This window comes from Cryptotermes secundus, unplaced genomic scaffold, assembly GCF_002891405.2.
Source record: "Cryptotermes secundus unplaced genomic scaffold, Csec_1.0 scaffold280, whole genome shotgun sequence".
Classification (NCBI taxonomy): domain Eukaryota; kingdom Metazoa; phylum Arthropoda; class Insecta; order Blattodea; family Kalotermitidae; genus Cryptotermes; species Cryptotermes secundus.
In genome coordinates this window covers 37,856-60,083 of record NW_019720566.1, presented here as the reverse complement: position 1 = coordinate 60,083, position 22,228 = coordinate 37,856, and the positions used below count along the sequence as shown (strand labels likewise).

Genomic DNA, 22,228 nt, shown 5'->3' with positions numbered 1-22,228 from the left:
ATTTTCTATATCTCGCAGCAGCAACATGGCTAGCCAAGAACTTTTCAGGCTGGAGAAACACTAATGTTACTGAATACTGAGCCCTGAAATGATGTGTGGTAACAGATCTTCGAAAAACTTCAACATCTGTTAAGGACATTTTTTGTGCAACGTAACTACATGACGGCAGCATGAAATGTACATTCAGCTTTCAGTCCGACTGCGAGAGACCCATAAACATCCATATAAACTGTGTAGGAAATAGTGTTTACAACTGAACAATTGCAAACATTGCTGCAAAACGATGTGCTGATGTTACGTTCAACAAACTAAATACAGAAAAAACACAGTATTCAGGTAATAAGTTCGTTCCCAAAATAAGTTACATCGCCACAAATAAAATGCATTATTATTGTTATAGTTATTTACACCTTCCGGTCTAGAAAACCGAAATTAACGGCCGTGGGCATCCGTTGCGCTGACCACGCGACACCTTCTATCCGATAAAGTTGGCACGAACTTCGCCGACAAGCAGCGGTCGCTCGGTCGGTATAGTTTGCTTGCGGACTACAGGCCACGGAGTTATTTACACTTGGAAGCAATAACATAAAATCGCTCTTGGCTAGATTCGATAGCAAGATCAAGTGCGCAAATATACAGCACTCTAAGCCACAAGTTAAATTGCGTTTTACTGTCAATCAGAAATCGATGTTACTTGCAAATGACATTCGTAACAAAAGATTTTTCAGAATTAAAGCCTGTGCGGTAGGGACGTATGCTACATATGTTCCGAAAATTGCCTTCTGCGATGCGATGCTATCTAGCTTAGTACATGTTCACCAACGTTTCGGAGACACGTACTTTCTCGATCTACAGTACTGAAGTTTCAAGAGATATTACGGTCCATTCGTAAATATCAATCAAACTATATGACGTCACATCCCAGAGGGCGCTAACCTTCAGTCAACGCTGAGAGAACATGAAATCTCACATTTATGAAGTCTGCCTGGATGTCCTTGCTTGCCTCTTAACTGGCCGTCTTGCTGCTGTCAAGAAATTTAATATATCAATTATTCTTATAAAAGGTTATCAATTCCGTCCAGTGTGACTGATGTTTTTTCTCCTTATTAATCAAGTCAATGAGGATGGGGTGGGGAGGGCATGTAGCACGAATGGGGGGAAAGGAGGAATGCGTATAGGATATTGGTGGGAAAGCCAGAAGGAAAGAGACCACAGGGAAGGTGGGTGGACAATATTAAAATGGATCTTAGAGAGATAGGATGGGATGGTATGGATTGGGTAGATCTGGCTCAGGATAGGGACTAGTGGAGGGCTCTTGTGAACACAGTAATGAACCTTCGGGTTCCATAAAACGCTGGGAAATTCTTGAGTAGCTCCAGATTTGGCTTCTCTTCAAGAAGGGCTCAGCTCCATAAGTATTAATCTTTCATCCTTGACATGTTTCAGTCTGCGAGACCATCTTCCTTCTGAAGACAGTCTCTAAGACCGAAACATGTCAAGGATGAAAGACTAAAAAGGGGGAAAAAACATTTATCAGTCACACTGGATGGAGCTGATAACCTTTTATAATATTGCTAGTGTGATGGACCAGGATGAACCAAATCAATTATTCTTACTTTTGCTGTCCCATAGTAACAGACATCCTGTTCAGACAATAGCACATTACAGATATTATTTGTATTCATGCAAGATAGCAGAGAGTATGCAACCAAATTTAGACACCAAACGTACCTAACGACAATTCTCCCTTCCAGGCGCTTATTATGGTTACTGATCGCTTAGAAATGCTCGCCCATATACACCAACGTTATTCTACACATACATCAGACGTACTGGAAACGACACCATCCACTACAACCACTTACGTTACTCAGGTCAGGCCCTGGAAGACACCCATTGACCTCTGGGATATAAAAGCAGCACCAAGCAATTACTTAGCTGCCAAGTCAGATATGATGTTGATTACTAATGGCGAATTTCGTTCCCACCTCATGACTCGTAGTACGCGGGTTCAAATACCCGGCGGAGGTCGTCGAATTTTTAAGGGCGGAAAAATTCAGGGAACAAGTTCTCCGGGAGGGACTTTAAGCCGTGGGTCCCGTGTCGTAGCTTTACGGCACGTAAAAGAACCTCATGTCTCCAAAGGAGGCCACTGAGCAAAATTACGGACGTTTCCCGCCCAACAGTAGTCTCTAATACCTCTGGTAGATGGGGGAAGCATTATAGATACCACTCAGCTAGTAGAGGCCGATCTCGCTAGCTGGGCGGGACTGATGGTAAGCACCAGTACCGGTAGGATATAGAGATTGGAAGAATATCATAGAGGGAAGCACAATGGACCAAGACAGGTCTAAGTGCATGGGGAAACCCACCCTCTCCAATAACTAACTAACTAATGGCGAATTTGCAGCGACGTGGAAGGAAGAGCTCGTAAGTTCTTTCGCGGAGAACTATAAAATTCGCTTTCAAAGGACTGAGGGAAATCGTATAAAATGTCAGTGAGGGAAATCAGTGTTCCGGTTAGATATTTATCTACATATACCTATATAAGGCGGAATACTAGATAAAAGATGCCGACGTAAGCAACATGACGGAGAAGACGGAATATCAGCTCACTTAAGCAAAAGGAGGTTCTGAATGTTAAAGCAGGTGATATTATATAATAATCACTGTGGTTTAATGGGTCAACAAACAATTATCGCACCAGGACTACACTGCGATGACGAAAAGTGTTCCCAATCTTCTCATTCGGGAATAGTTTCCAAAGGGTTCTGACGATGGTGCACGACACTCGGGATTACTGAGTTTTGGGGCATTGTCCATCATCCGGTATCCGATTCTTTGGTGCTCTTAAAACACAGCACTGCAGCCAACATCCGGAAGTCCAGTAAACCCTGGTGTCATTCAGAATGTTAAGAGGGTAAACGTACGTGTGCAACTGTATAACAACACAACATTCTGGGAATTGTTAATTCGTATATTATTTAATGACATCACTTTGCATGAATGAGATACGAGAGTTTGTAAGTTGAATTGAGAATGGCGAAGAATGTGGCTATGGTTTACTTTGCAGTGCGCCGTAGATAGCGAAGGGAAAACGAAGAACCCCTGCCACGATAGCTGGGTCTGCTTCCGAGAGACGAAGAGAGGCACCACCACAACACGAGAAAGGTGTATTACTGCAGAGTTAACCTGTTCGGAAGAGTCAATGAACTTGAGATCCTCACGAGACCTCGCGGAACCCGCATATTAATTGTGTAACAATATATTGGCTGCACTGTTATCTCCAGTCAGAAGTTTCGTGCGGCAAGCCACATGCACAGGCCCTAAGGTCCAATATGGACTCTGTTTCTACGTTATTCTGCGCTATAGTAATCTTCAAACTCGTCTCCAATTCATATGCGTTCTGCCCGTAAAGTGAAAGCATACTGGGGAGGCGACGGCCGTCTGTCAGCATGAAAATTAATCTCCAAAATAACAACGGATTTCAGCTAAGCTTGGAATTGCGCTTTACACTGAAAAGTCATTTTGCATGAGATCTGAGGTTTTCACAGCAATGCGAATTTAGATTTTTAGATTATTGTCTTCTTGGATTACGATGAAGAGTAATGATGTAGGAGGTTAGGAATGTTTCGGAGTACACGCACCTCTACCCTGAAGATCAAGGGGTACTTCCAAAACCTACAAGACTAACCCTTTTCTTCTCAACCAACACATGAAGCTAAAGCACCTGTCGCCATCGACATATTTTCTATTGCGATTTTGAAAAATTCCAGCACATATAACTCAGTAATTCGGCAAATGCGTCCCTGAAAGATAGTGCATAAGGTCGAAACATGTGATATAACAAGAATTTACTCACAGTAATTGCACTAACAAAAATTACGTACAGATTTTGAACTTCACAAATCTGTTCACATTATTTACGCTCATCACACTTACAAAATAATACGCGATAAATCAATGCTATCATCCATCATATTTAATATAATGGTTCGACTGTAAACTCGACAAAGCACATAAGAATCAGCTCAAGAGAAAATAAAGTACTACTCTTAAGCTTTCTGATGTTGGATCTTTGCACCGTATGGATGTGGGCAGTGTTTCCGATATTTCGCGGGGAAATGCTACTTCCATCTACAAGGTTCAAGTTATTGGGGCGAGTCACAATTTCTTAACCTCGGAGGTGAGTGGTAAGCTTCACGCCCCTACCGCTTTACCCCCGGAGAAATAGCCCCCGATACCCATTGAATAGGAGGTTGGGTGGACCCCAGAGCCTGTCTGGATGACGTGGAGAAAATAATATTCTTGGCCCCACCGGGACTCGGAACTCCGACCCCTCGGTCGCCCAGCCCGTAGCCAGTCGCTATACCGACTACGCTATATGTTTCGGTGGAACAGACTTACGGAGAGAAAGACGGGGGCTGGTGCCTGGTCCGGCTATTAGAGACAACGAACACGTAAAACGTATCGCAATAGCCCCTTTTGGGGGGAACCGAGGGTAGAAACAACCATCGGCAACCCGTGTTTCCAAGTGGTCAATCTGCGTATATATCAGACTAGACCTTCCAGCTCGCTACGTCTATAGCGCGAAATTCTACGGGGGCTGCGCCATCTGGCACGAGTGACATCATACGATGACTTCATCGAAATATCGCCTAGGTGTGGGAGCCATCCACACGAAAACGCAGCACGCTGATCTCTCACAAGGTCGCCCGGGGACGCGAGCAATGGTTTGTCCAACTGCTAACGTCATCGATGTGTTCGGTCCTTCCAGGGCTGGTCTGGGTGACGTCTTCGCGCAGAGAGCGTAACGATGACTGCAAGATGAGTTAGCTAGGAGGCCTATTTAAGGTGCACCGTACATAGAGGGCCTGAGGAAATCCACGAACACATCAAGATGGTCACATTCCGGGCCAAACTCTACAGTACGGAGTGGTAATTATCATGAAAGAATGTACATACAGGGTTAAGGGAAGCCATGAAATATCTCAATCACGATATACCGCGGACTAAAAACTGAACCCGGGGCCTCCTGAATAAGGATTGTTCGCTACTTAACCGAGACGTTTGGGTTCCTCATTCGGATATCGAGACAGTCGCTATTATGCATTCTGAACAACGACGATGGGAAAACGGTAAAAATGAGTGTCATAAATTCCTTAGAACAAAAGTGAAAGCACAAATCTTCGTTACTAGTACTGACCGGTTAAATCTTCAAACCAATGCTGTGGCTGATGTGTTCGGCCACACGACCGCTATAACTGTCACAAGTTAAAGACATCTATGCACAACGCAATAACTGTGGCGAGTTCGCTCTATTTTTGCCTCTAGGTACAATAAAGATTTTTTTTGCTAGTGGGGTGGGACTAAGTTCCTTGTACTGCGGCCACTTCTGGCCTATTGTACCAGCCCCAGATGATAGGTGAGGGTGATTGTGGAGCAATTGGTGGAATGAAGATTGGCAGAGGAAACCGAAGTATTCGGAGAAAACCCGCCCCAGCGCCACTTTGTCCACCATAAATTCCACTTGACCAGACCCCCGGGATCGAACCCGGGCCGCCGCGGTGGGAAGCCAGCGACTAACCGCTTGAGCTATGGCGCGGCCCTACAATATAGTATTTGCTCCGTTATCCAGAATTCCTTTAGACTTAAAGGGTGTAAAAGTTAAGTTGTCCCTGTGCTTAACTAATTAAGCACTACGCCATGTAGGCGTAGGGAGGAGTGGATGTACAGATTCGCATTTCTTGACCTCGGCACTAGTTGGAGGTGAGTGGTCAGCTTCAGCCTCTGTCGCTTTACCCCCGGGGAAAGAGCGCCCCGGTACCCATTGGATAGAAGGCTGGGTGGACCCCAGAGCCGGTCTGGACGATGTGGAGAAAATTCTCGACCCTACCGGGCCATAAGATGTGGGTTTCATTTTATAAACATTTGCTCGAACATTTTACCTTCCGAAAAATATTCAGTGAGTGAAGATCGAGATGCAGGGGGAAAAAAAAAAACGAATACTGGGGCTTCATAAATAGTGTCCATTTTCATTATGGTCCGACTTTAACTTGAAGAAGGGCCTGCCAACAAATTTTTGTAAAATATCCAAAACTTCATGAAAATCTTATCAGCGGTTCTCGCACTGTTACATGTGGAAAGAGAGTTATGACGAAGCTAATAGTTGCATTTTTGTAACTTCCCGTTGAGAAAGCGCCAAAAGGGTCATCATACAACCGCAAATCCACTTGCGGAGTAAAACGGTTTTCCCACTGCCAATTCTGAATCAAAACTGACGAACTGTGCAGACACTACAACACTGTACAGAATCACACACTCTGTTGCTCACAAGAATTTCTTGCAGAACTGTTTACATCTTAATGTTCTATACCGCGTACTGCTTTTTGGCCGAATTTGAAGCTTTTGTGAAATTGAGAGTTCCATTTAGGTCTCCTGTATATACGGACAGGAACCACAAACAAACCCTAAATTTACTACCCGCTTCTCTAAATCTGACCGCCTCTGTGGTCTAGTGGTCAGAGTTCCTGCCTACAGATCCAGAGGTCCCGGGTTCGATTCCCGGCGCTACTAGACTTCCTGAGAGGTGGAGAGTCTGGAACGGGGTCCACTCAGCCTCGCGAGGATAATTGAGGAGCTATTTCAAGGAAATAGCGGATCCGGTCTAGAAAACCGGGATTAACGGCAGTGGGGATCCGTTGCGCTGACCACGCGACACCCTCTATCCGGTATAGTTGGCACTAACTTCGCCGACAAGCGGCGGTCGTTCAGTCGGTATAGTTCGCTTGCGGACTACAGGAGGCGGAGTTTAATTTTTCACTAAATCCCCTCGCTGTCTGGCTGCATGCGTCCCAAAACCCAAATAATAAGACAGATTTTAAGAAAATTAATAAAAATGTCAGCTTGAACATAATACATCCATACTTTAATTTCTGAACGCTAAAAAATCACTTGTTTATTAAAATCTTGATTTAAGACGGCGGCCTCCGCGAGAATGTGAATTTACTTTTGGGGCCCTGGTAGAGGTTCTAGTGGACTGAAATGGGATAAGACGAAACAAAGATCATAACACTTTGAAGCACAAATTCTTTCTGAAAATATTTAAATATTTTCAGATCCTACCTCGCAGGAAACATACTGGGCCTACTGCATGATACCAACCAGTTACTCCTTCTTTTGAGATTAACCTCTGTTTATTCCAGGGATTATATGGAACGCTTAAATATGCTGTGTGGGCAATCCGCATGGTTTTAAATCCTAAAGCAGGTGGTATGTAACCACTGCACAAATCTTTCTCTCCATGCTTTGGCACGTACTCTGGTTGCGAATAGAGGAAATTCCTTTTAGATATGGAGGTTAGTCACTCAAAAACGTGACATTACTAATGTGCAAACGCGGAGAGCTGACTAGGGGTGGTTCTCACACTCCGTAATTTAATTACTGCCCTTCATTCCAAACGTTATCGGTCATCAGGCATGTTGATTCATCGACAAAATTGGTATGCGCCTCGCGGTAAGCGGCGCCCGTGGCCTCAAAGCTCAGAGCCGTGAACCGGTCAACAAAGTTAAAGAAAAAAGAACTCTCTGTACTCAGAGATCGTTCTGATGTCCTAAACTCTCACGTCCCAGTTCACTACGAAACTGATAACACAACATACAGCTTTACCGAGAAACTAAGGCATGTATTCGATCAAGTCCCTAATCAAAATAGTTTGCAGTACAACACTTTCACAACTCAACATTTAAAAACACGCTTGCATCACTTCAGAAGACACATAATCATCCTGATCCCGTCTCAACAGATAAAGGATATCACTCAAGTATAATTCACGTTCCTTCAGAGGTATTGACTGATAACGACCATGACTTCACAATCTTCCAATTTATTTAGGCGCCACCGCCTAAACCGAAAAACAAACTCCGCGGTTTTAGTCCGCAAGCGAACTATATCGACCGAGCGACCGCCGCTTGACGGCGAACTTTAGTGTGGTCAGCGTTCCTGGCTACAGATTCAGAGGTCCGGGTTCGATTCCCGGCGCTACCAGATTTTTTTCTGAGAAGTAGTGGGTCCGGAACGGCGTGCACTCAGCCTCGTGAGGATAACTGAGGAGCTATATCAAGGAAATAGCGGCTCCGGTCTAGAAAACCGAGATTAACGGCCGTGGGGATTCGTTGCGCTGACCACGCGACACCTTCTATCCGCAAAAGTTGGCCTAAACCGAAAGAAAATAAAATACTGCGAGCGAGAAATTTGCCCTTTTTTATGAACAAACTGAAAACTGAAACACCTCCACAGAAATAACAGCCAAGTTCCTTTCAATGCGATATTCCTAGGATACGGGAAGAGGAGTGACGACACAATGTACGAACTGAAGAAAATTGTATACTATAATAAGGGGAAAAGAATTGAAGGAGACTAACATAGAAACAAGATACAGAAGAGACGAAGGGGGATAAGGGAAACGTTTCAGCGTGAACGTCAAGGAGGAAGAAATGGGGACAGGAATGACAACAGGATGAACAAAAAAGGGGGGGGGGGAGCAAGAAGAGGCAAATGACGAGAGATGATAAAGATATAAAAGGGATAGACGAAATGAAAAATATTCTGCCCTATCGTGTTTGATGGGGGGCACGCGGTAGCGTAGTTGGTTGAGGCACTATACTACAACCCGGAAGGTCGCGGATCGAATCCCGATGTCATTGGATTTTTTTCAATCGACCTAATCCTTCCAGCCGCTCTATGGCCCTGGGGTCGACTCAGCCTCTAAAAGAAATGAGTGACAGGAATATTCTTGGGAGTAAAGGGCGGCCGGCGCGTAAGGCTCACAACCTTACCGCCATCTATGAGACGACTGTCTAGAGAAAATGTGGGAACCGCAACATCTCACAAACCTATGGGCTTCCACGGCCTGTTACAGGGGTATCTTTACTTTACTTCTTCGTCTTTGATAGGCCATGCACGGGTACTAACATAAGTAGAAAATTTTCTACGCCATCATAAACATTTTAGAGACCATGGCTGTCTGCCTCCCGGAATCTGTCCACACCTAATAATGACCTCTACCTGCCGGTTGTAAAACTTAGGCACAGACTGTCCGTACATGAACGCAAAGCATGATATGTAAACATTTCATTTCAAGAAGCTAAATGAAGGGTTGTTACAGAACAGTATCAGATTAATTTCAAACATCTCTGCGGTGTCGGAAACTCCCATGACGATGTGGACATGAATATAACTTGGAAAAATCGTATTAGAACATTAAAAACTTCAGCGACAGTCTAGGTTACTGACATCTTTCAAGGAGACGGGCAAGCATTTCCAACTTTTCGAATACTGTTTCTGCCTCTACCATCTGGGTCCGACATGGTCGATGGCCAGAGAAAATTTCATTGCCTAAGCTATTACGGATTAAATCAGCATAAATAACACTTTCACGGAGAGAGCTGTAAAATATCTGAGGAAGCAGGCCAAGTTCCAATGTAATTGTATGCACGCCACCTGAATTAAGATAAAATTTACCATGTAAATAAAACATTACCTATCAGGAAACGAGGGAATATCTGAAATGCAAAACAAATGAGCTCCAAGCAAGCAGTAGGAACCAAAATATTAGAAACTTGCACAAAGAAATAAAATTATTTTAAGAGGTTGCACAACTTAGAAATAACTACGTAAAATATGATAGTAATGCATTTGCGTATATTCCCACAATATTTTGAATACGCCACTTAGTTACTTCGGTCCCCAGCTGACTGATGTAACGGTAACGCTCTAGACTGTTCGAATATCGGACGAGGCACCGCCTATCCTGACGGTCTTAGCGGTTTTCTTCAATCTCTCCCGGGAAATGCACGGACAGTATCCCGTTTTGGCCACAACTGCTTGCTTCCAAATTCTTTCCCATTCATTATTAACCAATCACCCTATTATTCGACACTACATGTCTAAAATAATGACAAAACAAAAAAGAACTCCGTGACCTGTAGTCCGCAAGCGAACTATACCGACCGAGCGATCGCCGCTTGTCGGCGAAGTTAGTGCCAACTTTTGCGGATAGAGGATGTCATGTGGTCAGAGCAACGGATCCCCCCCGCCGTTAATTTCTGCAACATAATAAAATAAACAGAAAAAAAAATACTTCAGTCAGTCACCCGGGCCATTACAATCTACGCTGAAATTGCTATAGAAAAGCTGCAAAGGTGTAAATCATCGTGTACAGATTCGATTTCAGGAGAACTGGTTCGAGGAGGAGGTAAAAACATCACATTCTCAGATTCACGGAGCTTGTTCACTCTATTCTGGAAACGCCTCGTTAAAATGCCTTTACAACTATAGAAACCATGTTGTTCGTACTTTACTTTCCTCCAAACAGTATTTACAACGAGAATTGTGAGCTATCGTTTGGTTTTGGAATGTCAGTTAATCCGTTCCACTATCACCAACATTTATCGCTCGTTTATTCTTAATTAACATAACCCTTCGGCTTCTCCTACGTAACTATCTTCTGCAAATCAGCCTTCACTGCGCTATACTGACTTCCACAAGATACCATTTCATAAACTCTGCCTAGACGATCTCAGAGAATGCGTCATCATATCGTGACGTAGGCAGGTCCGTCATCTTTGAAAATTACTAGATTCTATGTTGGGGTAGCGTAGTCGGTATAGTAAATGGCAACGAGCTGGACGACTGGGGGATCGGAATTCGAGTCACGGTAGGGTTAAGAACTTTCTATTCTCCAAGTCGTCCAGACCGGCTCTGGTATTCACCCAAACTCCTATCCAATGGGAGCCGGGGTCTCTTTCTCCGGGGCTAAAGTGGCTGGGGCACGAAGCTGACCACTCACCTCCAGCTAGTGCCGAGGTCAAGAAAATGTGGGTCTATACATCGGCTCCCCCATACGCCTTCATGAAGTAGCGCTTAAATCGTTGAGCACAGGGACAATTTTACTTTTGCTTCCGACATATGATGGGAAGCAACATTACCATGCCGGTGTTGTCCCCAAACGCACAGCACGTTTCTTCCGTAAGGCTGTCTGCTCAAGATACGGCGCGCCCTCAAACATGTTTTACACAGAGTATGGGCGGTAATTCAAAGGGAGGCTAAGGGGCCGCGCCACAGCTCAAGCGGCTAGTCGTTGGCTTCCCACCGCGGCGGCCCGGGTTCAATCCCGGGTCTGGTCAAGTGGGATTTGTGGTGGAAAAAGTGACGCTGGGGCAGGTTTTCTCCGAGTACTTCGGTTTCCCCTGCCAATCTTCATTCCACCAATTGCTCCACAATCACCCTCACCTATCATCTGGGGCTGGTGCAATAGGCCAGAAGTGGCCGCAGTACAAGGGACTTAGTCCCACCCCACTAGAAATAAAAAAAGGAGGCTAAGACTAAACTAAAAGGGTCGTAAAACCAGGTTTAAAGAGCTGAATTTTAAGTTTATTATTTAACGTCAAGTTAAAGCACAATAGATCACCGAAGGTCGCAGTGCAAGGCTCCATCCCTTACACATACCGACACTGTTATTATTGTGGGATGTCGTATGAAGAGATAACCACTAGTTGAACTGCCCTATGGGATTTATTTCAGCTGCACAGTATACACAGACGGATAACAACAATAGTGAACTGCTTGAAGACTGAACTGGTATTGTAGAACGGTAGAACTAGACTGTCACTGTAACTCAGTGTATCTTCTTATGTAGCCTGGAGTCGGACATATAGAAAACGGTTACGTAATAGGTACTGCTGTTGCCAGATACCGTGTTTACAAGTTCCCTAGCAACCGCTGTTTACTCGCTTTTGCCTAGCAATGACGCTTGCGTTGTCACACACTTATCGAGGCTATATAGCGTCGACGATTGGATGATTAATAATTATGGAGGGGTTGATGGATGGATAACTAACAGGAATGAGAAAACCTGCTCCAGGGACACTCTGTCCATCACAAATCCCACATGACCTGACCCAGGATCGAACCTGGGCTGCTGCAGTGGGAAGAGGGCAACCAACCGCCTGAGCTATTAGGTTTAAAGAAGTTCTGCCGACTTCCTTTACAAGTTTCCATTTCCAAAAGGACCATGTTCAATGCTGATTTCCAGTACCTGAGATCCCAAACATAACCTTAAACGTTCACTACGCTGCCACGTTTGGAGTCTCCAACAACCCAGGTTTCACGTTCCTAGCAACAATAAATAAATTAATTCCGTTATTACGTTGATGGTGATCCTGGTGGAGAATGTGGCGGATCAAGAGATGGATTACAAATATTCATCCAAATAAATAAATGTCTGCAATCATAGAATCAGACTCGGCTCGAGTTCGCAGAACGAGTCCATCCATTAGAGTCTATTCGAAAAGTTGGGAGTCCACACGTCAGCGGATGTGGCAAAAGCAGTGAACAGGAAATCGCCTACTGAAAAAAAGATACTAAACAATAACCACTTAACTGAATACTGTTTATCACTTTATTTCCTGCCCTACGTACGTATCTTCTATACAACTCTGAGTGACATTTGGCACTTCCTTTTCTCATTTAAGATGGTACTGGAAGAATATTCATTGTGAGAGTGGCGTCAGAGGGATTTTCGTCTCCTGAATCTTCGCTCCCTATTCTTGTACTGATTCAATAAATAAAATGCTGCAGAACTGATATCCTAAAATAGGAAGACGAAGCCTAGGGCTGCAATTGGAATCTTTCACTAATCTCTTGTCAAATTTTAACCATTTAAAACGCCTTTACAGAGAGCAGCTCGTTAGTCTTATACTAAGATAAATCATAGGAAGCATTCTTTACCAGATCACTTATTTTTTTCCGGGATAGCGTAGTAGGTACAGCGGCTGGCTACGGATTTGACGACCGAGGGGTCGAGTTCGAGTCGCCGTAAGGGCAAGATTTTTCTCTTCTCCGTGTGGTCCAGACCGGGCCTACCCAGCCAAAATGGGTACCTGGGCTCTTTCCATGGTGCGTGAAGCTGACGACTCACCTCCAACTAATGCCGAGGTCAAGAATAAGCGGATCTATACATCTACTCCCCACTAAACTAAGAATCCAGATAGAAAAACTAACAAGGTAAAGAAAACACTCGTACGGTATTTTTCGGGTCGAAAGCATGGCCTCAGTTATGTCTCTCGACGTAAATAACACTTTCAGCTGACGTAAGATGCAGTAGGGTCAATAACTACTGAAGAAGTGATGTATGTACTAATTTCTTTACCACAACAGCACAGAGATCGCCGCTATGTTGTCTGAGCTAATAACAACATCGTAAAATAAAATAATAAAAGCGACGGGAAAATTCTTGGAGATTGATAAATTCAGGTGGTAACTTATACGGCAAGTTCGACATGTTGTGTGACACGACCATCGGTTTGGCACTGAAAGTTCAACACTTATTTACCACTGGGTATCCAATCCAGTTCAGATTTTAACAACACATTCGCACATGGGCCAAACAACAACAGCAACAACAACAATACTGTTCGACTTACGCAGCCTTTCAAGCGGCTGCTTTAAGAGTCCCCACTAAAATTCTGTATGTATTTAACATTTCTCCTTCTCGAGTTTAAATATCCCGCCCATCGCAATATACATGGGTCATGTACCCTACCTAACCTGTCACGTCGGAGTTAATTCAAAACAGCAAAAACAATGCAAAAGCTTGTAACCAATGATATTTAGCATGTCTTACTGCGACTTTTAAATGTGATTATGTTAATTACACATTGAAATAATACTATACCTGGTTTCTTTCAATTTTAGAATGAGACTTCTCATTTCTCAATTGCGATTTTTCAGTTTTTGTCGGCAACTTTTCACTTTTCTCGTTCTTTTCATTTTTGTCACTTTTCGCTAGCCATGGTTTTTTCTTCTTCGGTGCTTCAGTCATGATTACAGTTTCCTAAACACGAACTGGTACGTAATATACGACTATGCTATTCCATTACACAAATAAAGCACACCGAATGATTAAAACATCTTGAAACGGGAAGTTCTGGCTTCGTCAACACACTGCCGTCAGTGCTACGTATGTCAGCCACGGTGAATGTTACGTGCACCCACTTACCAGCAGATAAGGCTTGATAAGTTTAGTGACAACCCAAACGGCTGCCAACTGACATGGTAAACGGAACGTACATTTAAAAGCCTGCCACGTATGAAAGGTAACAACATGTGTAACAGTAACAAACCCAATTCAAACTTGGTTCCTTCATTATTGCCTCATAAGATACAAGCGAGATCTGAAGGCATTAATTCATGACAAAATTAAGCAATTTTGTGACGACTCACGTGGTTAGTGGAGAACATCTCGAATGTATTACAAAGAAACTTTCTACAATCGGTCAGTGAATCATCCAGCCTTCATGCACAAACTGTATAAACAGGTACCTATAATCCCAATTTCAAATTACTTTAAAGACTGGTTTCACGGCCCTTGCTTCATTTACAATTATTTAAGTATTATAGTACCATCTGATGCAGGGGCCGGGATATCGTAGTCGGTATTGCGACTAGCTACGGGCTGGACGACCGTGGGGTCCCTGTAGGGTCAAGAATTTTTCCTTCTCCACGACGTCCAGACCGGCTTTGGGGTCCACCGAGGGTAAAGCGAGTGGGGCGTGAAGTTGACCACTCACCTCCAACTACTGCCGAGGTCAAGAAAATGTGGATCTATACATCCACTCCCCCATACGCATTCATGGGGCACTGCTTAATTAGTTCAGCACAGGGACAACTTTATTTTTATTACCATCTGATGCAAAAATAAATATATCTGACAAGTCACCAAATTTATTCACTATCTTATCGGATGGTAATATAATATTAAAATAATCCCAAATTATTTTATACATAATACAAGTATTAATGGGGGTACGCGGTAGAGTAGTTGGTTGAGGCACTATGCTACAAGCCGGAAGGCCGCGGGTTCAAGTCCCGATGAGGTCATTGGGTTTTTTTCAGTTGACCTAATCCTACCAGCCGCACTATGGCCCTGGAGTCGACTCTCTAACACAAATGAATACCAGGAATTAATTAAATAATATTCCTGGGGAGTAAAGCGCGGCCGGCGCGTAAGGCTGACAACCTTACCGCCATCTTTGAGCCGATTGTCTAGATTACAAGGGGACTTAGTCCCACGCCATTAGCAATAAAAAAGTGGTGCAGTGATATAAATATTTCTGCAGCAGCAACGTTGCCTTTGTATCAGATGATAATATAATATTAAAATAACCTCAAATTATTTATACGTTTCTAGAGTACGAATGTTGCATATTTCTTGGAATGTTTTTAACTTGAGGGTTGGGTTGCGTATCCTGGGGAGGGAAGGGCGCCATTATTTTCTTTTAAAGAAACCTGTCAATCTGAATTATCGCAAGGTCTTAAACCGCTTATTCGTGGAATCGGTATCCCGATCAACACGCCATTGTCTGTACCCGTTTCCATGTCGCCCGACGAATGCATGTCTTACGGTGGACTCGTCCTCCCGCTAATGAGAAATGCTGCCTGTCACAACCGAATTAATATAAGATCTGTGATTAGAAGAGACCACGGCTCGTACTGGAATGTAGGATACCGATCTAATGTTTCTTACTTGTGCCTGAATTAGAATTACACAGCACATCACATTTTACTTTCAACAAAAAAACATTCACAACTGCGGGAAGGCCACGTAACTATTATTAATGTACACTTCCTAGAGAAGATTTATTCGTGGTTTCTATGGTCCGTTCTACCGAAAAGCTATTTGTGTCCACCACGGAATATCTATCTCGGAATGTAAGAACTGAGGTTTTCACGGCTGTGACTATGAAGAATGCCGTCTTCTGGGATGTGGCGCCGTGTAGATTTTGTGTGAACTGACGTTCACATTCCTCCGAAACGTCGGCTCACACAAGATCTACACGGTGCCACATCCGAGAAGACGGAATTCTTCAGCTATCTCGGAAGTTTCCCGAACCCTACCCTAACAGACGGTCCACTACCAAAACAACTTTCAACTAAGAAAGAAAGTATTTTTGTGTTTAATGTAGCTTATGAACCTGACGTCAGTAATTTCCTTTTAACCCGAGATACACTGTCGAATATCGATAAAGCAAAACAAGAGACAGGAAAACATTTACGCCACAGTACTGAAGATCATTTCAGTGTATTACAATTATTATTCTTTTTCGTATACACACACACATACACAGATACTGTACGCAAAAGTATATTGCTCGGCAAATTCGACTACACAACAAATACAAGAAAATCTAAACTGGCAGGAGTGAAGTGACACACTAGGAACTTTTCTCATTCTGAGTCACGCTAACAAAATGGTGTCCTTCTGACGCAAGCTGATAATTTATGACCAACATGTCCACCCAACCGGTCTTTCTCTCTGATAGTGTTTACCTTCGGACTGCCATAGAGTACCTGAAATAAATTCTAGACATAACCATTATTGCAGTACTGGTAGAAAGGTAAAGTTATACCTGTAATAGGCAGAGGAGGCCCACTGGGTTGTGAGACGTCGAGGCTCTCACATTTTCTGAACAATCCGCTCACAGATGGCGGTAAGGTTGTCAGTCTTACGCGCCGGCCGCCCTTAACCCCCAGGAAGATCCCGGTACCCATTTCTGTTAGGGACTGAGTCACCTCAGGGCCATACTGTGGCTGCAATGATCAGATCGCCTTCTGATAAAATCTGTCATATCACAGGCTATTGAGGACCATCCATTCCGTCCACAGGGAGACCACAGTCAGAAGCCAAAGCATATAGTCCTTCGAGTGCAATTTGTACAGAAAGACTGGTGAAATTTGCCAATTAATGATGATTAAACACAGTTCTGCTTTTGTAAATGTTTCCACTGTAACTGATATATTTTCTTCAGTTTTCAGACATGACCGCCACGATTCTCACCGCAGTCACATGTGTAATTCAACACGTATAAAAAGTACCAACTTCTGGGATGTAATGCCGTGTACCTCTGTAAAATTCATCTAACTTTCGAAGGAACGTACTACTACCTCCATCTTATGGGTCGAAGAGCAATCCATTCAACAAACTAGCAAGAAGCAGGCAGTAAGACATGTTCTGCATTGAAAAGTAGCAAGCATTCGCCTTGTTTTTTTTTTCTGTGGCACTACAGCCCCAATTTGGGCCTAGGCCTACCTCCATGAAACTCTCCGTTTCACTTCGGTCTACTAGATCTTACACATTCGGTAGGACTCCTTGGGTGAGTGATCAGCTGGTCGCAAGGCCTCTACCTGTACACAAACACAGAAAAACGCACACAAACATCCATGCCCTGAGTGGGATTCGAACCCACGATCCAGACTTCCGAGCGAGCGAAGACAGTGCATGCCTTAGACCGCTCGGCTACCGTAACCGGCATTCACCTTGTTTAGTCTGCTCAATTATTTCCCGAAGGTGATTTTGGTTTAAATACATACGTACTGATACCGAAATCGACAACCATGAGCTTATAGAGGTGTAAATTCTCTCTGACATCTCCCCACTACATCTTTTTACAGTGAAATGAGCTGGTGTATTTTGTGCCAATAGGCTACTTGTCTTACAAGGTTCCAACTGAGAGTTTTGTGGCAGTTCATGCAAACCTTCTCGAAACACCATTCTCCTATGCAGGAAGTCTGGGGAATTTTCTACGATAATGTTGATAGTTAACACCAATTTAATCCAATTTCTCTTAAATGAGCACCTGCCGTTTGGATTAAATTGTTTCTTTGTCCGATGACGACGCCGTGTATCTTTATTTAGGACTGTACGAATATTTTTCAAATTTCAACTTATAACAACCTGAAATTCGCATCTGAATCATCTCCTTTTCACGCACAAGGATTTTTCACGAGATATCGTTGGCCTATCAGTGGGGATCCGTTGCGCTGACCATGTAATACCCTCTATGAGCTAAAGTTGGCACTAACTTCGTCAACAAGCGGCGGTCGCTTGGTCGCTATAGTTTGCTAGTGGACTACAGGCCATGGATTTTTTTTTATCGTTGGCCTATACGAACATTCGTACCAATGTGTACCTCATGCGCGGCATTTCGACGCGACTGAATGACTTTGGTACAGTGGCATGAATCGGTATTACGGGCGGTCGGTACATAACGCGTAAGCTCATCTCACTGTAGCAACACTGGGTAGTGAGCATAATGTGTAAGTCATAGGTTCATGCTTTGTCAAGACCACTAGCAGTTCGCAATGGATTATGATTGATTCTCTTATTCTAACGTCCGCCGTTAGAAGCGGTTACCAAGCAAAGGCAGTGAAGACATGACTACGGACACGTGTAGTCACGTGCTGTATCAAAGGGTCTAATAAATCTGGTCATCATTAATCGAAACCCCGTCTATAGTCACACTCGTACATATGACAATACTGTTGACAGAACTAATAAAAGGACAGACTCAGGTGATTTTCTTCAGCCTCTCCAGACAAATGCTTGAGAAACATCATAAACAGCCTCGATTGCTTCCTTCCACACCATTTCCAATTAATTACTCATCATCCAGTCAATGTTTTTGTCTGAACTACTGGCAATGTCGTTAAATAAACTAAAAAAGGGAAATCAAAATTGCCAGAAACAAAAAAAAAAATCTGAAAATTACAAAATTGACAGGTTATCATCCCTGTACTCCAGCACTACATCTTGGAAACGTACGGGGGCTTGAAAATTCTGCTTTATGATTCTCGATCCAGTCACCGTCTGGTGATGAATGATAAGATTCAAGCTCCAGGTGACATAATATTTCCGGAAGTTCTCCATTCAATTTCAGTAGGGTGCTACGGGGGCCAACGACGCACCATCCAGACCCCACAAATGCTCTCGTCTTCACATTCCTACATATCGTCACGTTTTGCCTTTATCTCCTAGTAAAGTGACAGGTGGGAGAAAAAACAGCGATGTCAGCATTGGGACAGCTGATAAATATCCTGGAATCCCAATATTATTTTCTTGACCTTCCATGTATAATGTTGTTAAACTGAGGTGGTAGGATATGCAGAATTCACGGGGAACTGGTACATCATAACAACAGAACAAATAAACTCCGTGATTTTAGTCCGCAAGCGAACTATACCGACCGAGCGTCCGCCGCTTGCCGGCGAATGTTAGTGCCAACTTTAGCAGATAGAGGCTGTCGCGTGGTCAGCGAAACGAATCCCCACGGCCATTAATTTCGGTTTTCTAGACCGGAGCCGCTATTTCTTTGAAATAGCTCCTCAATTATCCTCATGAGGCTAATTGGACCCCGTTCCAGACACATTACTTCTCAGAAAAAATTTGGTAGCTCCGGGAATCGAATCCGGACCTCTGGATCTGTAGCTAGGAACTCTGACCACTATATCACTGAGGCGGTACAACATGCTGAACCTAATTCATTCGCGGGAGATAAAATGCTGCGAAAAACGCTAAAAAAAGAGAGAGTACTCATACTTCCGAGAGATATAAGTACCAAGAAACCAAACATAATAAATAATATATAAATTTACTGAACTAGACTTACATATTTTAATTTCAATTTAAGGAAAGAAGACGAGACTATAAATTCATACGTGGGCGAAGACTTGCTGTTCATGGGCGTGCATATCTCCCAATTTCATCATGAACCTTATTCATTACTGCAATTCACAGGTATACATGAACTCTGTCACATTCTCATCAAAGAAGTTTGCTAAAGCGTTTACGCGTCTTATCTGTCTTTAAGAGGTACCCTGTTCGATCTCGTCCTGTACAATGACTACCCTGAACTGGTACGTTGCGAGAATATAAGGGCAGTTCCTTTGAATAAACTCACAGCAGCTTGTTATACTTTCCCGTATATCGTGCATAATAATATCATCTGAAACTAAGTAAAATGGACAATTGATACAAAGCGTAATAATACAATTGAAGCACCACTCAATTAAATTCTCGAATATTCTTTGCAGAAGGATTTCCTTGTAATCCTGTTAGTATTGCAGACGTACAAATGGTTTTATCTACGTTTATTTAAATCTCATTCTAACTAAAAATACCCAGTTCCGTTATAATGTTATGACTGGAAGGCATGACGTTTAAACAATAAACACTGAGCCTCCCTTCTGAAGCCAAGTCAGGAATAACCTAGTTCCCTAAATTTAGCGATCATACGGGCCACAACGATTGCCAAGTACAACTTCATTCACCAAAGTGTGTATTTTTAGACAATACTGCATCACGGATTAAAATACAGATGTACTACGCACGTAGCAAACAAACGAGTCGAAGATAAATCACATTCCAAGGGATCGCCGGGCAAAATTCACCACGATTTCGCGGCCTCTAATTAAGTCCGGCGAATCTCTGGCGTATACATACTACCCAAGTACGTTCTTTGCAATTTTGAATTCATAGATTACGTCTGTTATTGAAGAAGGTATTAAATGAACAAATATTACATAACTCACTTTCTTTAGAGAAGTACAGGGTTCGGGTAGAACTCATAAAAAGTCTACTTTCCTACTGCACAGACTTGCAAAACTACAGATCTAGTGACTACTGTTACACATGCAAATCTACGAGGTACAGTCAGTAAATAGGTCACAAATGAAGTAAAACAGCTGCAATGGATGTAATAGATTTTCTATCTGTATCACTATGCAGCAGCACAGTCCGGCTTCATGACATTCTAGGCAGCAGACGCGCATACGCAGGTTCAGGTTCAGTAGTCAAAATGGCGACCCTGCATGAGGAATATGCTACCGAAGGGCAGCGTTCTGTTGTGAGTTTTTTGTGGGCAAAAGGATTAATTGCAAAGGATATTAATAAAGAAATGTTTTCTCTTTACGGCGGGAAGTGTTCGTTCAGTAAAGTGGTTCACAATTAGCACGAGAAATTCTCTCAAGGAAGTATGAAAGTCACAGATGATGCCCACTACCTCCAGAACCCCCCTAGATAATCCCACCACCCCCCAGAAAGCGGTACAGTCCAGTCTGGGTACCACTTCTGTAAATAATTAGGCTTACTGTGGCCATCTAAACTAGCACATGCACTCGTACAGTTGTAGGACGCGCAGAGGATGAAGGTTTAATAAAGGAACTCATCTTGTGAATACTATATAAAGGTCAAATGAAGTTGCTCCTGTACATAGCCATCCCAAACATTCTAAACCTCAGCACTAAACAGAGATGAATAAGAGGCATAAGACACATGACGCTTGCAGCTTTATCTGTTTGAACTTTCTTCTCTACAAGAAGTTCTGGGAGGAACTAATCACCTACTTGTTTCTTTTGATACAACATTGACCACACAGAAAACGTGTCCAACAATTCTCTACTGTTGTGTATGTATTCACTGCCATGGTAATGTTTTAACTAAGTCATTGCCTAGTAATGACAGAAGGATACAGACACAGACTAATTGGAGGAATTTATGAAGTATGCCATTCAGATGGGCTCAGGTGCCATGATATTGGATGGGGTACCCAAAAGAAACCGAACTAATTTTTTTGTGGGCAGAGCTTTTGTAGTACCGCGTTTTGCCGCTATGAGCGCATAGAGCTAACATTCCTGAGTCGATAAGCCGACTACCGTTGCTTCAGAAGGTAAGGACTAGTTTTGGCAGAGTTTATAGTGACAACTGTTTTGTGTGATCGTCGTTTTTGCAATGGCTGATTTTGGCGAACGGCGTGCGGCGGTGAAATTCTGCTTTTTGCTCGGGAAAAGTCGAACAGAAACTCTTGAAATGTTAAAAACGGCGTACAAGGACGATGCTATGGGGAAAACTCAAGTGTTTGAGTGGTTTTCCCGTTTCAAAAATGGTGAAATGTCAATTGATGACAAACCTCGTTCTGGTCGTCCTTCCACNNNACTTTTTTTTGTTTCCTCGAATTAAAAGAGACATGAAAGGAAAAAACGACGGAGGCGCTGTCAAGCATCTCAAAAGATGAATTTACAACAATGTTTTGAAAAATGGAATAAAAGACTAGACAAGTGTATTAGTGTAAGCGGAGAGTACTTTGAAGGGGATTGAAGGTTTGTGCTTAAAATTTGAATAAATAAGTTTAAAAAAAATAAGTTCGGTTTCTTTTGGGTACCCCCTCGTACATACTAAGTTTTAAAAAAGTTGGTTCAGGCATTCAAAATTTGATGGGGACTAAAAATGTTAATTTAATGAATAGTCCCTGACATCAGTATAAAAGCCAGTTCCAATCAAACTCTGTCAAATTACCTAAAATGGTCACATGGCCCCGGAGATAATAATCAACAG

The 22,228-nt window shown here is 43.1% G+C and overlaps 1 protein-coding gene across 5 annotated transcripts in view; it reads right to left on the bottom strand.

The window, feature by feature from the left end:
* Positions 1-22,228, bottom strand: part of LOC111868757 (protein diaphanous) — a 79,830-nt gene that overhangs the window by 53,182 nt on the left and 4,420 nt on the right. Inside the window, exons 1-2 of one of the 5 annotated variants that reach the window (XM_023859721.2) lie at positions 16,184-16,276; positions 13,736-13,894 (exon numbers count right to left, since the gene is read on the bottom strand). The exons of 2 other annotated variants lie outside the window; for them this stretch is intronic. In XM_023859721.2, the coding sequence (XP_023715489.1) occupies positions 13,736-13,882 (147 nt within the window). In that variant the 5' untranslated portion in view covers positions 13,883-13,894; positions 16,184-16,276. 2 more of the 5 variants (XM_023859703.2, XM_023859713.2) reach the window with 2 other exon arrangements.